Below are 16,537 nucleotides of genomic sequence, written 5' to 3'. Positions count from 1 at the left end.
AATGAGGTGTGAATTGTGAATGCTTCTCGTGTCATCAAAACGTAAGAATGTGGCAACCATGACAGGTCTTGAAGAAAACAAGAATTTCAAGACAGAAATGGGAAGAAGATATTTTGAATTGCCATAGCAACCAGGCATAACAAGATTAAAGAACTGTTTTAAGTAATTAGATTGAGTCCAACAAACCAAATGGAAGGAAGTTGTGAATGAAACACAGTAAAAGACTTAGGAAAGTAATAACGTCAAAGGAACGGAGAGGAGACCTCAACATTTAGACTAAGAAAAGTTACAATAAGAGTACTTCGACTAAGAAGATTTTGTGTTGAGAGTACACAGATCTCACACACATCGCAACTGACGCGGACACCAGTTGCTGCTCACTGGTGACTACTCCACATCCGCTCGTCAACGTCGACGTCAACGCTGAAACAGACATTTGACGCCACCAAAAACAGTGCTGTCCACTGGTGATGAATACACATCTGCTAACCTACACAGCCTAGAACTGTACACCAGGTGAGTGTAAAACAATAATTGAGTATAAAGTTGAAGGAACTTTTGAAAGACTGTATTACTGTAGTCATTATAAGTAGTGTAGAATTTTTTTTAATGCTCACAAGGTCTAGAACCTATAAAGTTATGGATCAAGGACAGCAACTAGGAGAAACTTCAGAACCAGCCACAGCTGTTAAAGTGAGTAAGGAGGTGCCAGACTGGTCTGAAGTAGTGAATTTAATTAAAGCCCAGTGTGCAGATTCAGCGGCTTTAAGACAAGAACTAAGTCTTAAATTGGACACAATGAATACCCGAGTAAATAATAAACTGGACATTCAGAATAAAACTTTAGAATTGCTAAGTGCAAAAGTAGATGAACAAAATAAGAGATTTAGCCAGATGTGTGAAGGTATGGGAAATTTGAAAAATGAATTTGACATTTTAACCACTAAAGTGGAAATTTTTAAAATTGATTTGAAAGGTGAATTAAGTAGTTCTTTAAATAGTCATGTCAATCAGCTGTTCACTGACTTTCATCAGACACAGAGTAATCAGTTCTGAGATTTAGCAAAGAAGTTAGATTTTGATATTGAAGATAAATGTAACAGTGTAGAGTCTGAACTTAGCAAAAAATTAGGATCATTTCAGAATGTAGACAATGTTACATCTGATGCTGTAAAACAAAGATTACACACATTAAAGGAAAGTGTTGAGAAGCGCGACTTACAAATTCCTATAGTCAAATCGCAAATTTTAGGCATTAACGCTCAAGATGACAATGTGCAAAGAAATTTTAAAAAGAAACTAGCCACTTCAGACATAATCAATATCAGTAATCTGGAGGAACAGGTAGAAGAGATGATAGACAGAAAAGTTGCCACAAGAGTAAGCTCCGACAATGTGTCTCCGATTTTATCTTCCGAACTTAGTAACACTAAGATAAATGTAGATGGATTATGGAAAGAATTCAGACATATATAGGACAAAGTGGAAAATAGGGTGACTTTTCCTATGTAGTATTAACTAGTGAAGTAAAGACAGATTTACAATGGGGATCAAATTCAGGGTTATCTAAGCAGTTTCCTAAGTTTAAGCTAATGGGGAAGTACACCTTACTCATTTTTTGAAAAGGTTCAATCAAGCCTTGCCCAAGACTTAGGAAGCTTCAAAAAAGATTGAATTGCGGTGGGGTATCTATTAGGAGAAGCCTCAGCTTGGGGTACAGTAAACATTGAAAACTTTTCCTCTTGGGAAGATTTTCAAAAGAAGTTTAATTAGAAGTACTGGTTTGCACTTGCTCAAGTGAGGTTAAGGTCAGATCCATGGGATCTGCCCCCAGGGATGCTAATAATGTGAGTTGGATCCTGAGGTGTTTCGGTGTTTCTTCAAAATTAGTTTTCCTACACTGAATTCTCTTCAAATCTTACACTCTTCTGTTATCTATTAACGAATTCTTAAACTATCCAATAATTTTAGCATACGGAAAACTGAATATGACAGAAAAATAATAGACTTAAGAGAAACATGGAAAAACAGTGATCTCCAAACAAGAAATGACATGAATAGAATATAGTATTAATGGAAAAATAATATCATGGTATTATTCAAATAGAGTGATATCGGGACGACATAAACTGGACATAGTATTTTATGCGTGTATAAAATATAGTATAAACTGAATAACTAAGCTGTAGGATAGTAGTGCATAATATTTTATTTGGTATAGAATATCTTATACCTTTTATGAACTGTGATGTAAAAGGGAGGGTTTTTATTAGTTTTGGAAAGGGTGGTTACTGTAGACTAAATCACGATTTCCACCAACAGACAAATCAGTGCTAACACAGAACATACACCACACCTACCAAACGACCCTCACAAACAAGTGTGACTGATTATTCACCATTTACCATCCTATAGGTGTTGCTAAGATTTTGTTTGGGGACCTCAAGGGTGAAGGTGAGGATTCCCATCCAGTAGGAGAGATTAACACCATACCTCCTCCAGCTTCTCAAGTACTTGCGAGGTATGGATCCTGGGGAAGGGGGGTGGGAAAGGTTTCCTGTCTTTGGGGCTATCTTCTTTCACTTCTTCGATCTTAGCAACCATTTCTACTTTCTTCTTCCTTACTTCTCATTTGAGTACCTACATATCTTTCTCTCTCTCCATATTCAACTGCCTCTATCGCAGAAGTCCTTATTTTCAGTGGTTTTCGATAACCTACAACTTATTTCATATAAGTAGGCCAAAGAATCAGGCTGCACAAACACACATCAACATACATACAAAGATACACTTAAATACAAATTAGCAAATTAGCTACTTGGATTGATGTCAGAACTGTCAAGGAATGTAGGGGAATAAAGATATATGTACATCTGGGTAGATGCACACATTATACTGTTTTTATAAGTGATGTTTATACATCGTTCCTTTTTTTCTATATATACACACAGGTACATAAAGAAAGAATGGTAGAAATCAAATCATACACCTAGACAGGAGGAGGAGAGCTGATGTAATAATTATAAAACAGTAATAAGCCAAATTGGAGTTAATTGTAATAACCATTTGAGATAAGACAGAGTTGTAAATACTTAGGTGAGATATAGAGTAGTGTGGCTTGATCATTATGTGTAGACATTGTATCTACTAAGAGTTGGTCAATACAGGTAGACATAGCATCGACTAAGAGTTGAACAATATGTGTAGACATAGTATCTACACATATGATAGAAGTGAGGAGTTGAAGGGGACTTTAGGGTATTAGATGGAGCATTAGAAAGTGGAGTTGAGGTGTAAAATAGATGTGTTACTTTACCAGAGAATATTTAATGATAGTGTACATAAAGATGTATACTAGGGCAATTAACCACGAGGCCTACTCAGGAAGAATAAAGGGAGGGAGGGGGGGGGGGCAGCATTTATTGAATATAAAAGGCAGATAGGTAGACCTAAGAAATGCTGAACTATACTGTGCGGACAGGAGCACCAAGAAGGGGATTGACCTGTACCATAGGAGAATAGGAATTAAGAGGGCATACCTGCCTAAAGGGAAGGACGGAGTGCACTCATAGAGTCAACCCACAGGTGAGGGATAGGTACTGTTCCTAGGGGGAAAAGGATAGTATCATGACAGAAGTCACACGTTTTATATGAATTACTCTGGTAAGTTTGAATTTTATGCATCACCAGTCTTATTACATATTATGTTACCAAGTGTCAAAAAAAGGAAGGAAAAGAAGGGAACACTTTCATTTTGCCCAGAGTTCCTCCAAACTACAATGAGTAATAAATAAGTACATACTTAGAAAATGTAGTACAGAAAGTGGGAACAAACAACACTCATGGGTCTTGCACACCTGGAATTTATGATTGAAAAAAAAAGCAGAAAACAGAACAATTTGGGTCGTCTTGATTTTAAATATTGAAAAAGGTAACTCCACATGGATTGAAAGGTTCACATTTTATAATTGAAGAAAATGGAAAAACGGAATGACTAGGTAATAAGAACAAGAGTATTTACAGTTATTGAAAGAAAAAGGTGTGTTGTTGAAAAATGAAGTGTTATCTTATGTGATATTAATGTACGTGGTTATTATGTACAAAATATCGCATGTTTGAGCTGAGTTGGAGGGATATGTAGTGCTACGAGAATTTCCACATAAATTCTAGAACCATTTGTCCTTCTGCTGTCTTGGACACATGATATTTTAGATATAAGTGGGAGAGTGGAAGCGTATCTACTGCGCCACCTGTTTCTGTGTGCATTTTGTTATGAGAAGACTTTAAGAGTGGCGGTCCACTGACAACAAAAAGTGTTAGCCGCTAGCGGCACAGACACTGTATGAAAGAACATGGAGTAATTAGAGGCTATTCTTTGCTGTGTTTGTGAATGAGATTATTGTAAAAACACAAACGAACAATTGACTACAGACTTTTAACTTACTTCATGTCTTAGCTCTGAACGAAGCAAGATGCATGTGATGTTCATGAATTATTTGCTTAACTGAGTCTAATGTTTGATGACTAAGTTGATTTGCAAATGTTTAAATGTTTGTACGAGAAATGGTAAAGTTGTTTCCAGTGAAAATTGAAACTGAAAGTATTCTGCGAGTACCCAAATATTTCAAGAGTAGAGAAATGTCAAATAAATTCCTATAACCTGAGATTGTCTTCAGAGAAGAAGCTTTTGGGAGATCGATGTAGCTGATATCCAGAGAAAAGGATCGGCTACACACATGATAAGTCAACTGATGAGAGTGAGGTTTGAATTGTGAATGGAATCCAGTTTTGCACCGCTTCTCATGTCGTCAAAATGTTAGAATGTGAAAACAATAACTGGCATATGCTAAAATAAGTTAGAAAATCAGGGACTCGTATTGATAAAACTATGAAATGTGCATACAGGCTAACTTTCCGATGGGAACACATGACCCCCAACAGAAACACAGTAACTGACTGAATGCCATTCAAATAATGGTAATAAATAAAATGTTTTTCAATCTCATGCAAAATCTAACAGTAAAGAAGTTCTAACTGTCTTAAATATGCCCATGTTTTCATGCTACACAAAAAGGATACGTGGCCACGAAGAAAAACTGTTTGCTATTTGCATTGATATCAGCACTCTGTAAATCACTGCAAAATGAATGCCAGGGGGTATTACCCATAGCACCACATATTAGGGTGCCTTCCTGTTCCAATCTTGCATGGAGCATGAGAAGAAATGCCTAAATGCCTCTTTCCATTCCTGTGTGGTGTCACTCAACTAGCCAACGCTGGGTCGGGTTAATGTGATACATTCCCATACCTGTACGCAGGCTATTATTACAATAGGGTTGCCACTGTCAACAGCATTTTAAACTTACACCCCCCCCCACCCTCCTTCGGAAGGAATGTGTGTACCTCTTCTGTCTACATCTAGTGTAACTGCACGTTCAAATGTGACTTCAATTTTCAAAGTGTTTGTGCATATTGTACTGATGCAGGACATGAGAACCAGCCCGGTATTTATCTAAGAAGATGGGGAAAACTGCCTAAAAACCACATTCAGATTGGCCAGTTCACAGGATCCCATCATTAAACCACATGGTGGATCTGATCGGTGCCAGCAAGCCTCCCATGTACCAGAAGTGGGCATTTTAATGCACTCGGCTATCTGGGTTGGTAAATAAATGCCACTTTGTGCACTGTAATTAGTCTAATTTTGTCTTCATGGTCCCTTTGGGAGTGATGCCTAGGTGGTTATAGTATATTCCTACGTTTCTTGCTTAATAATAGTGTTTGAAACATTGTTAAGTAGGATTTCACAGGATAATTACTGTCTATCTACAAAAATCTGGCAATTTACGTTTTTCCATTATTTTTGCGAGGCACTCCAATGGGTCACACGAACCTCTGACCATTCATTCTGCCCTTCTTTACCCTATTAGAAGTAGTCACAATCAAGCTACAGTAACCATTACTAGCAGTATTGTGAGGTGCTTAAAAATGTTTTTAGGATTACAAAAAGTATGTGGTATGCAAACAGAATAGCTAATTCACAGGATAAGTTAAAACCATATGGTCAGTTGTGAAGGAAGTGTCTGGTCAGTGGCATAAGATCGTCGATATAAAGGCAGTTTGTAGTAAAATTATTTCTGTTACTGATAAATCAGATATATTTTCTGAGTATTGCTGGTGAATTAAATACAAATTTAGTTTCTACAGGTAATCATATAACTTTCTTGGCAAATGCCTTTCTGAGATTCTTGTCTGAAATTCTCTCCTGTTATACAGACAAGCGGGAGACTGAGTCAATAATTAAATCACTGAAGACCAAGGACTCTCATGATGGAGTGCCTAGCAGAATAAGGTACTGGGCTACACATGTTAGCCCTGTGTTTAGTCATATTTGTAATTTTTCCTTTACGAATGGTCAGTTTCCTAAACGATTAAAGTACTCAGTAGTAAAGCCACTTTACAAAAAGGGAGAAAGGGATAACTTAGACAATTTTAGGCCTATTTCTATGCCATCAGTGTTTGTTAAAGTTATTTAAAAGGATGTGTATGTAAGGATAATTGATCATTTTATATCACACGATTTGCTATCAAATGTACAGTTTGGCTTTAGAAGTCATTTAACAACTGAAAATTCTATATGCTCTTTTCTCTGTGAGGTACCGGATGGGTTAAACAAAAGGTTTCGAATGTTACTCATTTTTTAATTCAACTAAGCCATTTGACTGTGTTGATCACAAAATATTGCTCCACAAGCTGAACCATTACGGATTACGGGGAGTAGCTCACAACTGGTTCATCTCCTACTTTAGCAACAGACAGCAAAAGGTCATTATTCATAATGTTGAGAATGTTTGTGACGTGGGGATATCAGTGGGGTTCGGTCACGGTCAAGTGGGGGATGCCCCAGGGATTAGTGTTGGGGCCACTCCTGCTCCTTATTTATATAAATGATATGCCCTCTAATATTATGGGTAACTCTAAAATATATCTGTTTGCTGGTGACACTAGCTCGGTAGTAAAGGATGTTGTGTCCAACATTGGCTCGGTTTCAAATAGTGCAGTTCATGACTTAAGTTCATGGCTTGTAGAAAATAAACTAACTCTAAATCACAGTAAGACTCAGTTTTTACAGTTTCTAACAATTCAACAAAACCTGATATTTTAATTTCACAGAATGGGCATATGATTAGTGAAACTGAACAGTTCAAATTTCTAGGTGTACAGATACATAGTAAACTGTCTTGGAAAGCCCATGTTCAGGATCTTTTTCAAAGACTTAATGCTGCCATTTTTGCTATTCGAATGGTATCTGAAGTGAGTGAGTGATTGATACAAAAATTAGTCTACTTTGCTTATTTTCATTCTCTTATGTCAAATGTTGTTATATTTTGGGTAACTCTTCCAATTTTAAAAGGATACTTTTGGCTCAGAAACAGGCAGTTCAGGCAATATGTGGTGTAAGTTCACGAACCTCTTGTTGATCCCAGTTCACGAGTCTGGGCATTCTGACATTGGCCTCTCAATATATATATTCCTTATTGTCATTTCTTGTTAACACTACAGCTCATTCCCAAGAATAAGCAGCTTTCACTCAGTTAATACTCAGCAGAAATCAAACCTGCATTTGGATCGGACTTCCTTAACTCTTGTGCAGTAAGGTGCACAGTATACTGCCGCATCCATTTTCAATAAGCTACCACTCGAATTCAAAAATCTTAGCAGTAATCCACGCGCTGTCAAATTGAAACTGAAGAGTTTCCTTATGGGTCACTCCTCCTATTCTGTCAAGAAGTTCCTTGAAAAATTAAGCTGATTCTTGTCGTATTATTGATAACATTTGTAACTTAAACTTAGGGATTGACTTTTTATGGATTCATAAACATTTTATTTTTATCTGCTATTACTTTTTATTGTAATTTCATGTACTGAAACATTCATGACCTTGGACATTTGCTCTTCAATTTGGTCCTATGGAACTTGACGTGTAAATAAATAAATAAATCCTATTTGGTAAGGGGTGCACAAGTGCTTTGTAAATGTTCTCCTTTGTAGACAGATTCCATTTTCCCAAAATTCTGTCGATCACTCAACGTTTGCCACCTGCTTTACCTGCAAATGAGCCTATGTCACAGTTCAATTTCATTACCCAATAAAGTGTTACAACCAGATATTTGTAAAAAATTAACTCATTCCAAATATAGTTCAATGATATTGTAGTCACAGGTTACTACTTTTCTGCATTTCATGAATTATGCGATTTTATCTTTCTGAACATTAAAACGAGCTGACGATCTTTGCAAAACTCTGAAATTTTATCAAGATCTGACAGGATATTCATGCAGCTCTTTTCAGATAGTACTGTATATTATAGATAACTATATCATCTGTCAAAAGTCACTATACAAACCATCTGCCAACTAATCAATATATAACACACACAGCAAAAGTTCCAACACACTCCCTTGGGCTACACCAGAAAATACTTCTAATTTATGATTCTCCACCTAAGTTACCAAGCCGTATTCTCCCTACTATGAGTTCCTCAAGCCAAGCCAGCCAAAATTTTGATTCCTGTCGCATATGATTTAATTTTTGTTTATACGGGTCAGTGTGGTATTTCATCAAATGGTTTTTGGAAGCTGAGAAATGCTCCATCCTGACCATCTTGATCCTTGGCTTTCAGGATGTTTCGTGAAAAATGTGCAAGTTGGGTTTCACATAACTGATGTTTTAAAAATGCATGCTGGTTGTCATGGAAAATGTCATTCTGTTCGAGATACCTCATTACATTTAAACTCAGCATTTGTTGTAATATTCTTTAACAGCTGTACATCAATGACACAGTAGTTTCATGGATCACTTCTTCAATCCTTCTTGCAAGTGAATGTGGTCAGTGTTTTCTTCCACCTACTAGGCAAAGTTTTTTATTTGAGAGATTTATGGTATGTTGTGGTTAAAAGAGGGGCTACTTCAGCTATAATTTCTGTGCAGAATATGATGGGGATTCAATAGGGCACTGGAGCTCTGTTCTGATTTAACGATTTCAACCATTTCTCAATCTTGCTGATACTAACATCTATATTACTAATTTTTGCTGTGGTGTGAGAATCAAAGTGAGGCAGTACTCCTAAGTACCTGGACAGTACTTACATTAATAAAGTAGTTATGATGCAACTACAAATACCATGGTTGCACCAATGAAGAGTAGATTATTCTCTTCACATTACACTCTGCCTCAATTCCAGTATCAATCAGATGTGTCATCTTGTGGCTTTTGCACTTTTTGTGTCAGAAAAATTATATTAAAATGTAAAATAAAAAAGGGTGTACAAGTTATGGGAAATGAATGTTTTAAGTACACTTATAGCACTTACAACAACGAATTGTGTGCTTTCATCAAGAGGCAGTCTTTTGAAGTTAACCATTTCTCTCTGGTTGACTGCTACATAAGGTGTGTTGTTCAGATGTGAAAGGCTTCATTCTCTCTTTGTAAGCAGTTGCCTGCTATTATGTCAGTGGAGTGTTTCCAACCAGGTGCTAGATTTCATATGTGGAAGTTGATTTCAGATGGCTTGTTATGACACTGTTAGTATTGTTAAAAGATACTAACTAGCTTAGCATGGGGGGGATTTGCATCAGATGGGAGAGGCATAATCTCTGATGGCATAGCACACTGCCACTGCTGTGTTTTTACCATGTGTGACTTGCCATGCCAGTCTGAGCCTAAAAGGTGTGGAGGATATTGTTTCTTCTGCACTTTTCACTTTAATTTTGATGTTTCCACAGTACTGCTTACATGTCAGAGCCCACTCCAGTGTAATACCGAGGTATTTAAGAGTAAGGCAATGCTCCAACAATATGGTTCTCCACGTAACCTGTACCCTATGGATGGGCACCAGTTGCAGATGTGTACCTGGGTTTTTGTGGGATTTGGCTTAAGCTGGTACTGGACATTGTATTATTTAAGCTTCTTTAGGGCAGCAGTGTGCCTCTCTTCAAACTCCTCTAATACGATGCTCTGGGCCCTGTCCAGGAATTTTTCAAATGATAAGCAGTTTTCAACAAGACCTCTGACAGCCAAGCTCAACACCTAAACTTTTGTCAGAGTACAGCTTTTTTTGCATCAATCAAATCAGAAACTGACACAACATGAGGTGTAAAGACAAGTGTCCACCATCTTGCCATTAGTCATGTTCGTGTTCAGCATGCTCCTTATCAATGATGCAGACTCCTATACTGAAATACATAAAGAAAAACCTTTCCTCAAATAATTAAAATGTACATTCCTTGTATATAAAAGTTATTATATATATGGAAATGATTAATATTCTATTTTATTATAGAACTAAAAAATGTGTAATCTGTACTAGACATCCTCCCTGCTGTTTGAAGACGGGCTCAGGCCTAAACTGTTGTTGTTGTTGTTGTTGTCGTTTTTGTCTTCAGTCCTGAGACTGGTTTGATGCAGCTCTCCATGCTACTCTATCCTGTGCAAGCTTCTTCATCTCCCAGTACTTACTGCAACCTACATCCTTCTGAATCTGCTTAGTGTATTCATCTCTTGGTATCCCTCTACGATTTTTACCCTCCACGCTGCCCTCCAGTGCTAAATTTGTGATCCCTAGATGCCTCAGAACATGTACTACCAACCAATCCCTTCTTCTAGTCAAGTTGTGCCACAAACTCCTCTTCTCCCCAATTCTATTCAATACCTCCTCATTAGTTATGTGATCTACCCATCTAATCTTCAGCATTCTTCTGTAACACCACATTTCAAAAGCTTCTATTCCCTTCTTGTCCAAACTATTTATTGTCTATGTTTCACTTCCATACATGGCTACACTCCATACAAATACTTTCAGAAACGACTTCCTGACACTTAAATCTATACTCGATGTTAACAAATTTCTTTTCTTCACAAACACTTTCCTTGCCATTGCCAGTCTACATTTTATATCCTCTCTACTTCGACCATCATCAGTTATTTTGCTACCCAAATAGCAAAACTCCTTTACTACTTTAAGGGTCTCATTTCCTAATCTAATTCCCTCAGCATCACCCAACTTCATTCGACTACATTCCATTATCCTCGTTTTGATTTTGTTGATGTTCATCTTATATCCTCCTTTCAAGACACTGTCCATTCCGTTCAACTGCTCTTCCAAGTCCTTTGCTGTCTCTGACAGAATTACAATGTCATCGGCAAATCTTAAAGTTTTTATTTCTTCTCCATGGATTTTAATACCTACTCCGAATTTTCTTTTGTTTCCTTTACTGCTTGCTCAAATATACAGATTGTATAACATCAGGGAGAGGCTACAACCCTGTCTCACTCCCTTCCCAACCACTGCTTCCCTTTCATGTCCCTTGACTCTTATAACTGCCATCTGGTTTCTGTACAAATTGTAAATAGCCTTTCTCTCCCTGTATTTTACTCCTGCCACCTTCAGAATTTGAAAGAGAGTATTCCAGTCAACATTGTCAAAAACTTTCTCTAAGTCTACAAATGCTAGAAATGTAGGTTTGCCTTTTCTTAATCTAGCTTCTAAAATAAGTCGTAGAGTCAGTATTGCCTCACGTGTCCCCATATTTCTACGGAATCCAACCTGATCTTCCCTCGCGTGAGTATTTTGCAGCCGTGACTTACTAAACTGATAGTTCGGTAATTTTCACATCTGTCGACACCTGCTTTCTTTGGGACTGGAATTACTATATTCTTCTTGAAGTCTGAGGGTATTTAGCCTGTCTCATACATCTTGCTCACCAGATGGTAGTTTTGTCAGGACTGGCTCTCCCAAGGCCGTCAGTAGTTCCAATGGAATGTTGTCTAATCCGGGGCCTTGTTTCGATTTAGGTCTTTCAGTGCTCTGTCAAACTCTTCATGCAGTATCGTATCTCCCATTTCATCTTCATCTACATCCTCTTCTATTTCCATAATATTGTACTCAAGTAGATCGCCCCTGTATAGACCTTCTATATACTCCTTCCACCTTTCTGCTTTCCCTTCTTTGCTTAGAACTGGGTTTCCATCTGAGCTCTTGATATTAATACAAGTGGCTCTCTTTCCTCCAAAGGTCTCTTTAATTTTCCTGTAGGCAGTATCTATCTTACCCCTAGTGAGATAAGCCTCTACATCCTTACATTTGTCCTCTAGCCATCCCTGCTTAGCCATTTTGCACTTCCTGTCGATCTCATAACTAAACTAGTCACAAGAAAATAAATTATTCATGAAAAAGTATGGCTGGTTGCAATTTTTCTTCAGCAATATTGAGAAAAATTAAAGTCTTCTAAGGACTGAACATCGGATGATATTTGATGAAAACATTGCAGCAAGTAAATTTGTTGCAAAGAACAAAACATCGCAAATACCAGTTCCAAGGTTTGTTTTATTTCTCTTTACAAACTTACCTGCTGCATTACAAAAACTGAATTGTCTGCTAGAGACCATTCAATCTTGGACCAGAATTTCTCAGTAAAACAGGTTTCCCACAATTGCGGCAGATAGCATATGTAAACAGGTGGTGTACGTGGCCTTTTACTTGCGAGCCATTTTAGTGCTGACACCATCTGAGAAACAAATATGCAACATCAGAAACCACTCCTGCAATGTAGAATTTTGCAAACAGAACAAATAATTTTTCAGAAATCAATTACTTCTTTAATCATAAGTTGCTCATGTACAATAAAAATGTTCAAATGTGTGTGAAATCTTATCAGACTTAACTGCTAAGGTCATCAGTCCCTAAGCTTACACACTATTTAACCTAAATTATCCTAAGGACAAACACACACACCCATGCCCGAGGGAGGACTCGAACCTCCGCCGGGAACATGTACAATAGTCCAGACAATTATGACAACATATTTCTTATAGAACATAGGAGTATAAATACATGAATGAACACAGAAACATTTAAATAATTAATTAGCTGTGTTTTTCCGAAATACAATAATACGAGTATGATAAGTTAGCAAAAAGGATGATGCAACAATAAAGCTGTTTTATTCCTTATTTTAATGGCACACACATACGCAGTGATGGAAAACTCCCATAAATATATTATTCATAATTAATTTACAAGGAGGCCATATGGCTGCCCCAGTAAATTACCTTCTAAGATGTGAAATTCCACACACAACCAACAGAAATACTAAAAAGTACAAAATATTATTCTTAGCTTATTTTTCCTTCCTCGGGGAGTGAAAAAGAATTGGTTGAAGATTGAGAAGGAGAGACCAGTCACCCAGACACCACACTGAGAGGGATCCACCTGTTGTAATGACCACTGTACTTCATCCACTGAACACCAGAAGCATTGTTGCTGACTTTTAAATACTGTCAACCTCAGAGCACAACAAAGCATCTTAGATGGTAGACAGTGCAGAGGTATTTTCATACACTGTTTAACAAGCACTCATCACACAGAAACCACATACAACAATGAGTGCAACATTTGTGATACATTTGTATTTCTCACAAAAAGTCCATGTTGTCTGCAGGTGTGAAGATAAGACAGTGAAGAAAATCTGAGTTGCTTCATGTCTAAAGAAATGACCAAACTGTACTATGGTCTGATTAGAATTACTTGTTGGTTGAGACTTCATATCTTGGGACTTAGTTCCTACAATCAGAATTCACCCCACCACCATCTGCTGTTGCAAGTGCACCACAAGAAAGCACCATTTCAATTGCAGTCTATGAAAAGTGTGGTGTAAATATGTAATCTGTTATCAGTCACTGTCAGCAGTCCATATATCTGCCACCACATGCAGCAGAAGAAATCACATTCACGACTACATCTGTACTCTACAAACTGTGCATGGCAGAGGCTACATCCCATTGTACCAGTTATTACATTTTTTCCCCGTTCCATGCATGTATGGAGAATTCCTCTATGCGTGCAGCAATTATACTAATCTTATCCTCACAATCCCTTTATGAGCAATACATTGAGGTTTGTGATATAATCCTAGAGTCATCATTAAAGCAGATTCTTGAAACCTTATTGATAGAGTTTCTCAGAACAGTTTACATCTATCTTCAAGAGTGTTCCAGTTCAGTTCCATTAATATCTAAAACACTTTCCTCAGGCACACCTGAAGTTCCTTCGACATCGGACGATGACTCTACATCCAAAATAACATGCTACGTCCTCCATACCAAAAAGTCCTCGATCCAGCCACAAATTTCACTTGATACCCCATATGATCATACTTTTGACAATAGGCATGTGGCACAGAATCAAATGCTTTTCGGAAATCAAGAAATACTGTACCTATTTGACTGACCTGGTGCAGAGCTTTCAAGTTCCTCATTGGGGTATGATTCTACTGATTTTTTTTATCTCGTTTACTGAACATATCTGTCTTTCTGCTTGTTTTAGTTGTCCTTTGCACTTTGGTAATCACTGTTGCCACAACTGCGTCTGTTCACTGATACCAGTTTTGATATGGACGTCCTCAAAGAGGTTAGGTCTATTTGTTGCCACTACATCCAATACATTTTCATCAAAGTGGGTTTCCTTACTATCTTTCTAGATAGTTTTCAGAGATAGCTTTTAGGTATCACACCTGCTACTAACAAAATTGTAATTTTTCCCAATTAATTGCTGGGCGATTAAAGTCTCCACCAATAATTACAGTATGATTGGGGACATTACATCCCAGTGAATTGAGGCTTTCTTTCAAGCTTTCAGTTACATCAGGAGATGAGTCTGGTGGACGACAGAAGGATTCAGTTATCATTTCATGTCCACCCCTTATACTGAGTCTTGCCCAGCAATCTCACATGCAGTTTCAACTTCTATCTCGGCAAATCTGAGTTTCTTGTCTATTGCAACAAATAAACCACCTGCATTTACCATTTGTCTATCCTTTCAATATACATTCAAATTTTCCCCAAAACTCTCACTGCTATCAATTTCAAGTTTCAACCAGCTTTCTGTACCTAACACCACTGCTTTTTAGGCACTTTGTTTTGAATGCTTCACAGTTACGCATTAGGATTTTAATACTCTCACCTGTGGAAGGCACTTCTTTTGATCTTACACAGACGTTTTCTGGATTGGATGGAGAGTCACCTAACCCGAGAAACTCGGGTGTACACCCCGCATACAGTCGGCTACCTAAGTAGCAGCCTCTGATGTGTAGTGCACACCTGACAAATTTAGGTGGACCCTACAGTTCTCAACTCTATGATGCAAGTCCAGGAAGTTGCAGCCTAGCTTGTCACAGAACCTCTGAAGTCTTTGGTTTCATCGTTCCAGTTGACTCAGAACCAAAGGGCAAGATCAGTTCTGGCTACAATGCTGCAAATAGTGAGCTTCATTGATACTCCATGCACTGGTCTTCTAGATCACCTCTGCCAATCACTGGAATGAAACAAGAATGACCTAAGAGTTCTGATTCCAGGCATCACTTGTTCCAATATGTACCATACTCTGCAGCTGATTGCACCCTTTTCCCTCAAGGGCTGCCGGAATAGTCTCTTCAACATGTTAAAAGAGGCCCCCAGGCATACACATTGAGTGTACCCAGTGTCCTTTCCTGTCTCTTGCTGCTATTTCCCTAGGGGGCACCATCATTCGCCATATGTTTGAACTGCCGGTGATTAACAAACCCCTACACTTTGTGTTTGTCTTCTCTTGACACTGGACGAAACAAGTTTCCGCAAAACAGGTGGCACAAGTTCCACTGGCTCAGCTTCAGTGAAAGATAGCACCTCAAACTTCTGTCAGGGGGATCAGTACAACACCCTGAGACCACCTCGTCCCTGTAAACCCTGCACAGGATGCCTAGATCTACCACTGACATGCCAATCACGTGAACGAGTAGTGACAGATACTGTTTTTTCTGCAGAGCAGACAGACGTTCTACCCATTTCTGCATATAATTTCCTGTTGTTCGTCTTAAACAATGGGTAGCTGGCAGTCACTGCAATTCAATGTGATAAATGTCAAATAGCAAATAATTTTAATCAGCATCTCATCTCAGTTAGAACTGGTGGGCCCAGGAAGGGCACCTAACCACATACTACCTCTAACAATTCCAAATCTGAAATAACATCCTGACCTCATGGAGGCATGGGATGAGGCCAGGAGGAGGAGGAGGAGGAGGAGGAGGAAATATGTTCACATCAGAATGTGCTTAAGAATTCAGTGAAACAATAATCTAACTTTTCTGCATTTAATCTCAAGGATTTCGAAGGTGGGAATTTTGTTATGATGGTGACCACTTGGAGACTGACTGTAATGTCAGTATCACTTAGCTGCGAATGTCTGAGGCGGTGTATGAAGTGAGTTGAGTTGTGAATATGGTGTTCATACTTACCCACATGTTCACTGTCTGTGTAGTTCGCATAGTCAACAACAGAAATTCTGTCATTCAGTCACATAGTTTTGATTGTGCATGTCAGATTGAAAGAGAAAATTATGAGGGTACTCCCCTACCCTAGGTATAAACAATTCTGTTAGCATGTCCATGCTTCCAGAAGATGGTTGGTTGGTTTAAAGGCATGAGAAGGGACCAAACTACGAGG

General features: G+C 38.1%; 1 protein-coding gene across 3 annotated transcripts in view; it reads right to left on the bottom strand.

The window, feature by feature from the left end:
* The window catches only part of LOC126186300 (germinal-center associated nuclear protein), a 304,544-nt gene that overhangs the window by 94,149 nt on the left and 193,858 nt on the right, over positions 1–16,537 (bottom strand). For all 3 annotated transcript variants that reach the window (XR_007537424.1, XM_049928199.1, XM_049928198.1), the window contains exon 19: positions 12,409–12,567. Coding sequence is in view for 2 of the 3 variants with exons in the window: in XM_049928199.1 (XP_049784156.1) it covers positions 12,409–12,567 (159 nt within the window). In the remaining variant the exon portion in view is untranslated. The remainder of the gene's footprint in view (positions 1–12,408; positions 12,568–16,537) is intronic.

This window comes from Schistocerca cancellata, chromosome 1 (genome assembly GCF_023864275.1).
Source record: "Schistocerca cancellata isolate TAMUIC-IGC-003103 chromosome 1, iqSchCanc2.1, whole genome shotgun sequence".
NCBI lineage: Eukaryota > Metazoa > Arthropoda > Insecta > Orthoptera > Acrididae > Schistocerca > Schistocerca cancellata.
The sequence above is the reverse complement of the archived record's forward strand: the minus strand, read 5'-3'. Positions and strand labels throughout refer to the sequence as shown.